This window comes from Scyliorhinus canicula, chromosome 28 (genome assembly GCF_902713615.1).
Source record: "Scyliorhinus canicula chromosome 28, sScyCan1.1, whole genome shotgun sequence".
Lineage (NCBI taxonomy): Eukaryota > Metazoa > Chordata > Chondrichthyes > Carcharhiniformes > Scyliorhinidae > Scyliorhinus > Scyliorhinus canicula.
This window is the reverse complement of record NC_052173.1, coordinates 5,046,377-5,059,979: the sequence shown is the minus strand read 5'-3', so window position 1 is coordinate 5,059,979 and position 13,603 is coordinate 5,046,377. Positions and strand designations below refer to the sequence as shown.

The 13,603-nt window shown below is 48.4% G+C and overlaps 1 protein-coding gene across 1 annotated transcript in view; it reads right to left on the bottom strand.

The window, feature by feature from the left end:
• Positions 1–7,363: 7,363 nt before the first annotated feature.
• Positions 7,364–13,603, bottom strand: part of LOC119958082 (nck-associated protein 1-like) — a 28,648-nt gene continuing 22,408 nt past the window's right edge. The window contains exons 10-11 of the mRNA XM_038786309.1: positions 9,191–9,280; positions 7,364–7,538 (exon numbers count right to left, since the gene is read on the bottom strand). Coding sequence (XP_038642237.1) covers positions 7,422–7,538; positions 9,191–9,280 — 207 coding nt within the window. The 3' untranslated portion in view covers positions 7,364–7,421. The remainder of the gene's footprint in view (positions 7,539–9,190; positions 9,281–13,603) is intronic.

Below are 13,603 nucleotides of genomic sequence, written 5' to 3'. Positions count from 1 at the left end.
ATAACCCACTGTACCCAGTCCCAGAGTGTGAAAGGGACAGTGTGATAACCCACTGTACCCAGTCCCAGAGTGTGAAAGGACAGTGTGATAACCCACTGTACCCAGTCCCAGAGTGTGAAAGGACAGTGTGATAACCCACTGTACCCAGTCCCAGAGTGTGAAAGGACAGTGTGATAACCCACTGTACCCAGTCCCAGAGTGTGAAAGGACAGTGTGATAACCCACTGTACCCAGTCCCAGAGTGTGAAAGGACAGTGTGATAACCCACTGTACCCAGTCCCAGAGTGTGAAAGGACAGTGTGATAACCCACTGTACCCAGTCCCAGAGTGTGAAAGGACAGTGTGATAACCCACTGTACCCAGTCCCAGAGTGTGAAAGGACAGTGTGATAACCCACTGTACCCAGTCCCAGAGTGTGAAAGGACAGTGTGATAACCCACTGTACCCAGTCCCAGAGTGTGAAAGGACAGTGTGATAACCCACTGTACCCAGTCCCAGAGTGTGAAAGGACAGTGTGATAACCCACTGTACCCAGTCCCAGAGTGTGAAAGGACAGTGTGATAACCCACTGTACCCAGTCCCAGAGTGTGAAAGGACAGTGTGATAACCCACTGTACCCAGTCCCAGAGTGTGAAAGGACAGTGTGATAACCCACTGTACCCAGTCCCAGAGTGTGAAAGGACAGTGTGATAACCCACTGTACCCAGTCCCAGAGTGTGAAAGGACAGTGTGATAACCCACTGTACCCAGTCCCAGAGTGTGAAAGGACAGTGTGATAACCCACTGTACCCAGTCCCAGAGTGTGAAAGGACAGTGTGATAACCCACTGTACCCAGTCCCAGAGTGTGAAAGGACAGTGTGATAACCCACTGTACCCAGTCCCAGAGTGTGAAAGGACAGTGTGATAACCCACTGTACCCAGTCCCAGAGTGTGAAAGGACAGTGTGATAACCCACTGTACCCAGTCCCAGAGTGTGAAAGGACAGTGTGATAACCCACTGTACCCAGTCCCAGAGTGTGAAAGGACAGTGTGATAACCCACTGTACCCAGTCCCAGAGTGTGAAAGGACAGTGTGATAACCCACTGTACCCAGTCCCAGAGTGTGAAAGGACAGTGTGATAACCCACTGTACCCAGTCCCAGAGTGTGAAAGGACAGTGTGATAACCCACTGTACCCAGTCCCAGAGTGTGAAAGGACAGTGTGATAACCCACTGTACCCAGTCCCAGAGTGTGAAAGGACAGTGTGATAACCCACTGTACCCAGTCCCAGAGTGTGAAAGGACAGTGTGATAACCCACTGTACCCAGTCCCAGAGTGTGAAAGGACAGTGTGATAACCCACTGTACCCAGTCCCAGAGTGTGAAAGGGACAGTGTGATAACCCACTGTACCCAGTCCCAGAGTGTGAAAGGACAGTGTGATAACCCACTGTACCCAGTCCCAGAGTGTGAAAGGACAGTGTGATAACCCACTGTACCCCAGTCCCAGAGTGTGAAAGGACAGTGTGATAACCCACTGTCCCCAGTCCCAGAGTGTGAAAGGACAGTGTGATAACCCATTGTCCCCAGTCCCAGAGTGTGAAAGGACAGTGTGATAACCCACTGTACCCAGTCCCAGAGTGTGAAAGGACAGTGTGATAACCCACTGTACCCAGTCCCAGAGTGTGAAAGGACAGTGTGATAACCCACTGTACCCAGTCCCAGAGTGTGAAAGGACAGTGTGATAACCCACTGTACCCAGTCCCAGAGTGTGAAAGGACAGTGTGATAACCCACTGTGCCCAGTCCCAGAGTGTGAAAGGACAGTGTGATAACCCACTGTACCCAGTCCCAGAGTGTGAAAGGACAGTGTGATAACCCACTGTACCCAGTCCCAGAGTGTGAAAGGACAGTGTGATAACCCACTGTACCCAGTCCCAGAGTGTGAAAGGACAGTGTGATAACCCACTGTACCCAGTCCCAGAGTGTGAAAGGACAGTGTGATAACCCACTGTACCCAGTCCCAGAGTGTGAAAGGACAGTGTGATAACCCACTGTACCCAGTCCCAGAGTGTGAAAGGACAGTGTGATAACCCACTGTACCCAGTCCCAGAGTGTGAAAGGACAGTGCGATAACCCACTGTACCCAGTCCCAGAGTGTGAAAGGACAGTGTGATAACCCACTGTACCCAGTCCCAGAGTGTGAAAGGACAGTGTGATAACCCACTGTACCCAGTCCCAGAGTGTGAAAGGACAGTGTGATAACCCACTGTACCCAGTCCCAGAGTGTGAAAGGACAGTGGGATAACCCACTGTACCCAGTCCCAGAGTGTGAAAGGACAGTGTGATAACCCACTGTACCCAGTCCCAGAGTGTGAAAGGACAGTGTGATAACCCACTGTACCCAGTCCCAGAGTGTGAAAGGACAGTGTGATAACCCACTGTACCCAGTCCCAGAGTGTGAAAGGACAGTGTGATAACCCACTGTACCCAGCCCCAGAGTGTGAAAGGACAGTGTGATAACCCACTGTACCCAGTCCCAGAGTGTGAAAGGACAGTGTGATAACCCACTGTACCCAGTCCCAGAGTGTGAAAGGACAGTGTGATAACCCACTGTACCCAGTCCCAGAGTGTGAAAGGACAGTGTGATAACCCACTGTACCCAGTCCCAGAGTGTGAAAGGACAGTGTGATAACCCACTGTACCCAGTCCCAGAGTGTGAAAGGACAGTGTGATAACCCACTGTACCCAGTCCCAGAGTGTGAAAGGACAGTGTGATAACCCACTGTACCCAGTCCCAGAGTGTGAAAGGACAGTGTGATAACCCACTGTACCCAGTCCCAGAGTGTGAAAGGACAGTGTGATAACCCACTGTACCCAGTCCCAGAGTGTGAAAGGACAGTGTGATAACCCACTGTACCCAGTCCCAGAGTGTGAAAGGACAGTGTGATAACCCACTGTACCCAGTCCCAGAGTGTGAAAGGACAGTGTGATAACCCACTGTACCCAGTCCCAGAGTGTGAAAGGACAGTGTGATAACCCACTGTACCCAGTCCCAGAGTGTGAAAGGACAGTGTGATAACCCACTGTACCCAGTCCCAGAGTGTGAAAGGACAGTGTGATAACCCACTGTACCCAGTCCCAGAGTGTGAAAGGACAGTGTGATAACCCACTGTACCCACAGTCCCAGAGTGTGAAAGGACAGTGTGATAACCCACTGTACCCAGTCCCAGAGTGTGAAAGGACAGTGTGATAACCCACTGTACCCAGTCCCAGAGTGTGAAAGGACAGTGTGATAACCCACTGTACCCAGTCCCAGAGTGTGAAAGGACAGTGTGATAACCCACTGTACCCAGTCCCAGAGTGTGAAAGGACAGTGTGATAACCCACTGTACCCAGTCCCAGAGTGTGAAAGGACAGTGTGATAACCCACTGTACCCAGTCCCAGAGTGTGAAAGGACAGTGTGATAACCCACTGTACCCAGTCCCAGAGTGTGAAAGGACAGTGTGATAACCCACTGTACCCAGTCCCAGAGTGTGAAAGGACAGTGTGATAACCCACTGTACCCAGTCCCAGAGTGTGAAAGGACAGTGTGATAACCCACTGTACCCAGTCCCAGAGTGTGAAAGGACAGTGTGATAACCCACTGTACCCAGTCCCAGAGTGTGAAAGGACAGTGTGATAACCCACTGTACCCAGTCCCAGAGTGTGAAAGGACAGTGTGATAACCCACTGTACCCAGTCCCAGAGTGTGAAAGGACAGTGTGATAACCCACTGTACCCAGTCCCAGAGTGTGAAAGGGCAGTGTGATAACCCACTGTACCCAGTCCCAGAGTGTGAAAGGACAGTGTGATAACCCACTGTACCCAGTCCCAGAGTGTGAAAGGACAGTGTGATAACCCACTGTACCCAGTCCCAGAGTGTGAAAGGACAGTGTGATAACCCACTGTACCCAGTCCCAGAGTGTGAAAGGACAGTGTGATAACCCACTGTACCCAGTCCCAGAGTGTGAAAGGACAGTGTGATAACCCACTGTACCCAGTCCCAGAGTGTGAAAGGACAGTGTGATAACCCACTGTACCCAGTCCCAGAGTGTGAAAGGACAGTGTGATAACCCACTGTACCCAGTCCCAGAGTGTGAAAGGACATAGAACATAGAACATAGAACACTACAGCGCAGTACGGGCCCTTCGGCCCTCGATGTTGCGCCGACCTGTGAAACCATCTGAAGCCTATCTGACCTACACTATTCCATTTTCATCCACATGTCTATCCAGTGACCACTTAAATACCCTTAAAGTTGGCGAGTCTACTACTGTTGCAGGCAGGGCGTTCCACACCCCTACTACTCTCTGAGTAAAGAAACTGCCTCTGACATCTGTCCTATATCTCTCACCCCTCAATTTAAAGCTATGTCCCCTCGTGTTGGTCATCACCATCCGAGGAAAAAGACTCTCACTGTCCACCCTATCTAACCCTCTGACTATCTTATATGTCTCTATTAAGTCACCTCTCAGCCTTCTCCTCTCTAACGAAAACAACCTCAATTCCCTGAGCCTTTCCTCGTAAGACCTTCCCTCCATACCAGGCAACATCCTAGTAAATCTCCTCTGAACCCTTTCCAAAGCTTCCACATCCTTCCTATAATGTGGTGACCAGAACTGCACGCAGTACTCCAGGTGTGGCCACACCAGAGTTATGTACAGCTGCAGCATGACCTTGTGGTTCCGAAACTCAATCCCCCTGCTTATAAAGGCTAGCACACCATATGCCTTCTTAACAGCCCTATTAACCTGGGTGGCAACTTTCAGGGATTTATGTACCTGGATGCCGAGATCTCTCTGTTCATCTACACTACCAAGAATCTTGCCATTAGCCCAGTACTCTGCATTCCTGTTACTCCTTCCAAAGTGAACCACCTCACACTTTTCCGCATTAAACTCCATCTGCCACCTTTCAGCCCAGCTCTGCAGCTTATCTATGTCCCTCTGTATCCTATAACATCCTTCAGCACTATCCACAACTCCACCGACCTTCGTGTCATCTGCAAATTTACTAACCCATCCTTCTACACCCTCTTCCAGGTCATTTATAAAAATGACAAACAGCAGTGGCCCCAAAACAGATCCTTGCGGTACACCACTAGTAACTGAACTCCAGGATGAACATTTGCCATCAACCACCACCCTCTGTCTTCTTTCAGCTAGCCAATTACTGATCCAAACCGCTAAATCACCTTCAATCCCATACTTCCTTATTTTCTGCAATAGCCTACCGTGGGGAACCTTATCAAACGCCTTTCTGAAATCCATATACACCACATCAACAGCTTTACCCTCATCTACCTATTTGGTCACCTTCTCAAAAATCTCAATAAGGTTTGTGAGGCATGGCCTACCCTTCACAAAACCGTGTTGAGTATCGCTAATCAACTTGTTCTTTTCAAGATGATTATAAACCCTATCTCTTATAACCTTTTCCAACATTTTACCCACAACCGAAGTAAGGCTCACAGGTCTATAATTACCAGGGTTGTCTCTACTCCCCTTCTTGAACAAGGGGACAACATTTGCTATCCTCCAGTCTTCCGGCACTATTCCTGTCGACAAAGACAACATAAAGATCAAGGACAAAGGCTCAGCAATCTCCTCCCTGGCTTCCCAGAGAATCCTAGGATAAATCCCATCTGGCCCAGGGGACTTATCTATTTTGACATTTTCTAAAATTGCTAACACCTCCTCCTTTTGAACCTCAATTCCATCTAGCCTGGTCGACTGAACCTGAGTGTTCTCCTCGACAACATTGTCTTTCTCCAGTGTAAACACTGATGAAAAATATCCATTTAACGCTTCCCCTATCTCCTCTGATTCCACACACAACTTTCCACTACTATCCTTGATTGGCCCTAATCTTACTCTAGTCATTCTTTTGTTCCTGATATACCTATAGAAAGCCTTAGGGTTTTCCTTGATCCTATCCGCCAACGACTTTTCGTGTCCTCTCCTCGCTCTTCTTAACTCTCCCTTTAGGTCCTTCCTGGCTAACTTGTAACTCTCAGTGATAACCCACTGTACCCAGTCCCAGAGTGTGAAAGAGCATTCAATTCCATGGCCCATTTATATATTCAGTGTCAGAGGTCGTAGATCTTATACTAAACCTGTGGTCAGACTTTACCCACGTCTCCTATTTATTCGTCAGTTTGTCCACAGTCTCTTACTCCCTGGGACGTATTTCCCTGGGACCTATTTCCCGGTTTCTGTGGTGGAGGTTGTGAGGTTGTCAGTTTCTCGTTAACACTCGAGTGCCCCTGGCACTTTTGGTGGCTGCCATGAGCAGTTGGCATCACAGGTGTCTGATAGCATCCTGGAAGTGGGTAGTTCGTTTCTGTTCGGACTTGCTTGCTGTTTGGGATGCTGCAGTTTGACAGCAGGCAGTGATTCCTCTGCTCGGTTGAGCTGCCCTTAGTTTTCTAGTGGGCAGGTGTCAGCCTTATTGACCCCTCAACCGTGGGGCTATCTGCCCTGGTATTCGCTGGTTATAAAGTGTGCATTGGAACATCGGAGAACCATTGATCCTTTTTTGAAGTAGTACATGCAGACGAAAATTCAAATGTATCATTTTTGTTTAATAGACATTCGTAACAGGTTGTGGAGCGTCAAGTCCAGCAGCAAAACAGCGAGTACCCGTTTGCAATTCAAGGCCGAGGATTCAGCGGGTTTTCTGTTTGCCCAGATGTAATGCGCCTTTCGCGAGGGACGGTGATATCGGCGAAGAGACGGAATATCGCGAGGGGCATCCCGCTCTCGTACCTCGCCTACCTCTGTAAAAATCTGCCATCTTTCCCCCTTGGCACACTGCCCGACCGTTACAACCAACTTGACGTCGCACACTTGGCAAGCTACGCCAAGCGGGCGAGACAGGCTTCCGGCCTATTCACTGTCATTACAGAAAATAATTCAGATAGAACGTACAATACAATGGTTAGAAGCAAGCCCTTTGAGCCTCATACAACCTGCCTTGGGTTCGAATTTTGTACAATTAGCTCCGCTTGAAAAGAGTTTGGAATAAGCCTGCAGATGCAATGTCTCGGTTCTTACCGATGAATTTCAGCCCCACCCCCCCCCCCCCCCCCGCCACCTCTCTGCCCCCATTCCATCTCTGCCAACAGCCCCCATGTTCCCCCACGCCCTCTGTCCCCAAAACCTCTTTCTCCCGCTCAATGACACACATATCTCTCTGCTGCCCCAATTTCCCCTCTGCATACCTCCCTCCAACTCTTCCCCCCCCTCTGCCACTCCATCCCCTCCCCTCCCCCTCCCCCGATGCTGTCTTTGACCATAAACACCCCCCCCCCCCCTCCCTCCCGCAAAGCCCGCCCTGCAGATCAACATGAAGATGAAGCACAGTGTGAGGTCTCCTCCCCCCCCCCCCCGCTCCATATTTATCCTGTGGTCATCATGATTGGTCTGTAGACTTCACGGAAGGCATTCCTCAGCAAAACGTACGGGAAGGAAGGTTCGAGCATATCCATTTCCAGGAACGGGGAGTCCTCGATTAACTGGGAAAACACCATCACAGGCATTAGTTTCACAGAGACCAATCACAGATTCCCGACAGTGCAGAAGGAGGCCATTCGGCCCATCAAGTCTGCACTGACCCTCTGAAGGAGCATCCGACCTCGGCCCACGTTCCCACCCTTGCCCCGTAACCTGCACATCTTTGGACACTAAGGGACAATTTAGCATGGCCAATCCACCTAACCTGTACATTTTTGGACACTAAGGGACAATTTAGCATGGCCAATCCACCTAACCTGCCCATCTTTGGACACTAAGGGACAATTTAACATGGTCAATCCACCTAACCTGCCCATCTTTGGACACTAAGGGACAATTTAACATGGCTAATCCACCTAACCTGCACATCTTTGGACACTAAGGGACAATTTAACATGGCTAATCCACCTAACCTGCACATCTTTGGACACTAAGGGACAATTTAACATGGCCAATCCCCCTAACCTGCACATCTTTGGACACTAAGGGACAATTTAACATGGCTAATCCACCTAACCTGCACATCTTTGGACACTAAGGGACAATTTAACATGGTCAATCCACCTAACCTGCACATCTTTGGACACTAAGGGACAATTTAGCATGGCCAATCCACCTAACCTGCACATCTTTGGACACTGAGGGACAATTTAACATGGCCAATCCACCTAACCTACACATCTTTGGACACTAAGGGACAATTTAGCATGGCCAATCCACCTAACCTGCACATCTTTGGACACTAAGGGACAATTTAACATGGCCAATCCACCTAACCTGTACATCTTTGGACACTAAGGGACAATTTAACATGGCCAATCCACCTAACCTGTACATCTTTGGACACTAAGGGACAATTTAGCATGGCCAATCCACCTAACGTGTACATCTTTGGACACTAAGGGACAATTTAACATGGCCAATCCACCTAACCTGTACATCTTTGGACACTAAGGGACAATTTAACATGGCCAATCCAGCAGTGCCTTTAGTAACCTTGGGGGAGGTGTTGTGGCGCAGTGGGTTATCATTGCTGCCTCGGAGCCAGCCTTCGGGTCCCACACCAGGATTCGATGAGCAAGAAAGGTGCGCTGAAACGCTACCAAACAGGTTGAGTATCGATCTGCGAAATCCTGCCAAACACACCAATGGCTGGTGGTAAGAGTGGGAGCGACTCCTGGTCAGACACACTTGGTGAGGAGGAGGAGCCCCCCCCCCCCCCCCCCAAAGCTATAAGCCACTGGCAACAGACTAGCGACCTGCTCCGGGAATTAGCCGCTATGGAAACGCCAAACGTCTGCATTTGTGGAACCACCACGTGTGGGAAGAGAATTGGAATCAATGGCCTTGGGGTTCCGTCGGGCAGAGATGGGGACAAGCGAGGCCATGGACTGGTCTGATTAAGAATTGTAAATTGGGGATCATGCTGGGGTCAGTGAGTACAGGGTCGATGAGAGTCAAGGCCCTGATGTAAGTGAGGACGTGGGCAGAAGAGCTTTGGATAAGTTTTAGTTTGTGGGGGGGTGGAAGTGGGGGACACAGGCCGGAGGGATTAGCACAGTAGGGGGAATGTTCCAGAATTGATCGGTGCTCACGGTGAACAGGACTCTCTCGTCTAATGCATCTGACAAACGTAAAGGCAGGCTCAACTTACCATGTGAAGAATAAGATAAATCGATTCTCTGTTTTTCACGAGTAACTTATCTGTCTCTTGGCCAATCTGCAAAAGACTCAAGGAGGCGAACTAAATAGAGAATGAGAAAATACAGGATGAGAGAAGCTGCGACTCGTCTTGAAATGAAATGAAATGAAAATGGCTTATTGTCACGAGTAGGCTTCAATGAAGTTACTGTGAAAAGCCCCTAGTCGCCACATTCCGGCGCCTGTTCAGGGAGGCTGGTACGGGAATTGAACCGTGCTGCTGGCCTGCTTTGGCCTGCTTTCAAAGCCAGCGATTTAGCCCAGTGAGCTAAAACAACCCCTACTTGCCGTCAACAACGCGCCTCTCCCCTGGATAGAATCCCCTTGGGACACCGAGAATATTGTTTGGCAATAACGTTTTCCTGAAGCTCAGGGAAGAGAAATGTCCGAAACCTGAGGGGAAATCGACATGGTCGGAGAATTATCGAGTGCTCACAGCACAGGAGGCGGCCATTCAGCCCGTTGTGGTCCTGCTACCTTGTGTGTCTGTGTGTGTGTGTGTGTGTATTTATGAGTGTGAGTTTTAAAACAATTAATTTACGGATGTGTCCATCCCTAATTGCCCCTTGAGAAGGTGGTGGTGAGCTGCCTTCTTGAACCGCTGCAGTCCATGTGATGTAGGTACACCCACAGTGCTGTTAGGGAGGGAGTTCCAGGATGTTGCCCCGGCGACAGTGAAGGGATGGCGATATATTTCTAAGTCAGGATAGTGAGTGACTTGGAGGGGAAGCTCCAGGTGGTGGGGTGAATGTGTGTCTGTAACTGTGTGTGCCTGTCTTTGTGTGCCTGTGTTTGTGTGTGTAACTGTGTGCGTATGTGTGTGTGTGTGTAACTGTGTGTGCCTGTGTTTGTGTGTGTAACTGTGTGCGTATGTGTTTGTGTGTGTAACTGTGTGTGCCTGTGTTTGTGTGTGTAACTGTGTGCATGTGTTTGTAACTGTGTGTGTCTGTGTTTGTGTGTATGTGTTTGTGTGTGTAACTGTGTGCCTGTGTGTATGTGTTTGTAACTGTGTGTGCCTGTGTTTGTGTGTGCCTGTGTTTGTGTGTGTAACTGTGTGCGTGTGTTTGTAACTGTGTGTGCCTGTGTTTGTGTGTATGTGTTTGTGTGTGTAACTGCGTGCCTGTGTGTGTGTGTTTGTAACTGTGTGTGCCTGTGTTTGTGTGTGCCTGTGTTTGTGTGTGTAACTGTGTGCGTGTGTTTGTAACTGTGTGTGCCTGTGTTTGTGTGTATGTGTTTGTGTGTGTAACTGCGTGCCTGTGTGTGTGTGTTTGTAACTGTGTGTGCCTGTGTTTGTGTGTATGTGTTTGTGTGTGTAACTGCGTGCCTGTGTGTGTGTGTTTGTAACTGTGTGTGCCTGTGTTTGTGTGTATGTGTTTGTGTGTGTAACTGTGTGCCTGTGTGTGTGCGTGTTTGTAACTGTGTGTCTATGAGTGCCTCTGTGTGTGTGTGTGTGTTTCTGTAATTGTGTGTGTGTGTATCTGTGTGTATGTGAATGAGTGTGTATCTGTAACTGTGTGTGCATCTGTCTGTGTGTGTCTGTCTGTGAGTGTGTGCCTGTGAGTGTGTGCCTGTGAGTGTGTTTGTCTATTGTAAAGGTCCTTCCTGGTTGTTCCTGCTTGTTCTTGTTTATTCCCATCCTGCCTCTTTATTTAATTTTTGCCGTTACATTTTGGGTCTCTGGGTGGTTAATGGACCTGTGACTTTAAGGCAAAGCAGCCTGTAAGCAGCCTGTGCCTTTAACAGTAGGATCCAGAAGGCTGTGCTGACTGAGACTGGTGATTGCTGATTGGCCAGTGTCAGTGATGACTCATTTTGATTGATTTGGCTGGTGACCAATAGACTGGGCCCAAAAGGCTGTGTTCTGCCCGGTAACAGGTGGTGATTGAAAGAATAACTCTGCCAAGAAGACCATCACCAGCTGTAAACCAGAGGCTTTGACCAACCTGTGAGGAAAGGATGCTAAAGAACCCCCATTGGAAGCAATGACTCTTATCTTTTTACCTTCATCCTGATTATTTTTTACCCCTTTCCTCCCCTCTGTGTTTGTCTGTATTGTGTGTGTGGGTAGCGGGTGGGACAGTTAAAGTGGGTGGTAGGTCTTAGTTTGTTGTTATCCAGTTGCATTCACTGCATATTTCATCATTAATCTTGATGTGGAGACTTTAACCTGGTGTTGTAAGACTTCTTATCATTAATCTTGGTATAAATAAACAGTAATTGTGTTTCTATTGACAAACCTGGTGACTGTAATTATTGGGCAGAGATGTGGGCACGTGGGGCTGGAGTTGACCGCTAAGTGGCCCAGGGTGGCGTAACAACTATGTGTGTATATGTGAGTGTGTGAGTGAGTGAATGGCTGTAACTGTGTGCCTGTGTGAGTGTAGATATTTGTGAGTGTATGTGTAGGTGTTTGTGAGTGTGTGTGTCTGTGTGTGTGTAGGTGTTTGTGACTGTGTGTCTGTGCGTGTATGTGTTTGTGAGTGTGTGTCTGTAACTGTGTGTGTGTGTTTGTAAGTGTGTGAATGTTGGTAACTGTGTGTGTGTGTGTGTGTGCTTGTGTGTATGCTTTTGTTTGTCGGTGTGTGTCTCTGCAAGTGACATGTTTGTTTGGGTGTATGTGCGTCAGTCATATGTGTTTGAGTGTGTCGACATAGCTTGTTTCTTCCCTGTACTATTGCTTGCAATAATAATAATCTTTATTGTCACAAGTAGGCTTACATAAACACTGCGATGAAGTTACTGTGAAAAGCCCCTAGTTGCCATACTCCGGCGCCTGTTTGGGTACACAGAGGGAGAACAGCACATCTTTCGGTACACAGAACATTACAGCGCAGTGCAGGCCCTTCGGCCCTCGATGTTGCGCCGATCTGTGAAACCACTCTAAAGCCCATCTACACTATTCCCTTATCATCCATATGTTTATCCAATGACCATTTAAATGCCCTTAATGTTGGCGAGTCCACTACTGTTGCAGGCAGGGCATTCCACGCCCTTACTACTCTCTGAGTAAAGAACCTACCTCTGACATCTGTCCTATATCTATCTCCCCTCAATTTAAAGCTATGTCCCCTCGTGCTGGACATCACCATCCGAGGGAAAAGGCTCTCACTGTCCACCCTATCTAATCCTCTTGTATGCATCAATTAAGTCACCTCTTAACCTTCTTCTCTCTAACGAAAACAGCCTCAAGTCCCTCAGCCTTTCCTCATAAGATCTTCCCTCCATACCAGGCAACATCCTGGTAAATCTCCTCTGCACCCTTTCCAATGTTTCCACATCCTTCCTATAATGCGGCGACCAGAACTGCAAGCGATACTCCAAATACGGCCGCACCAGAGTTTTGTACAACTGCAACATGACCTCATGGCTCCGAAACGCAATCCCTCTACCAATAAAAGCGAACACACCGTACGCCTTCTGAACAACCCTATCAACCTGGGTGGCAACTTTCAGGGATCTATGTACATGGACACCGAGATCTCTCTGCTCATCCACACTACCAAGAATCTTACCATTAGCCCAGTACTCTGTCTTCCTGTTATTCCTTCCAAAATGAATCACCTCACACTTTTCTGCATTAAACTCCATTTGCCACCTCTCAGCCCAGCTCTGCAGCTTATCTATGTCCCACTGTAACCTGCAACATCCTTCCGCACTGTCCACAACTCCACTGACTTTAGTGTCATCTGCTAATTTACTCACCCATCCTTCTGCGCCCTCCTCTAGGTCATTTATAAAAATGACAAACAGCAGTGGCCCCAAAACAGATCCTTGTGGTACACCACTAGTAACTGAACTCCAGGCTGAACATTTCCCATCAACCACCACCCTTTGTCTTCTATCAGCTAGCCAATTTCTGATCCAAACTGCTAAATCACCCTGAATCCCATGCCTCTCTATTTTCTGCAATAGCCTACCATGGGGAACCTTATCAAACGCCTTACTGAAATCCATATAAACCACATCAACTGCTTTACCCTCATCCACCTGTTTGGTCACCTTCTCAAAGAAGTCAATAAGGTTTGTGAGGCATGACCTACCCTTCACAAAACCGTGTTGACTATCCCTAATCAGATTATTCCTTTCGAGATGATTATAAATCCTATCTCTTATAACCTTTCCAAGACTTTTCCCACAACAGAAGTAAGGCTCACTGGTCTATAGTTACCGGGGTTGTCTCTACTCCCCTTCTTGAACAAGGGGACAACATTTGCCATCCTCCAGTCTTCTGGCACTATTCCTGTAGACAATGATGACATAAAGATCAAAGCCAAAGGCTCAGTAATCTCCTCCCTAGCTTCCCAGAGAACCCTAGAATAAATCCCATCTGGCCCAGGGGATTTATCTATTTTCACACTTTTCAGAA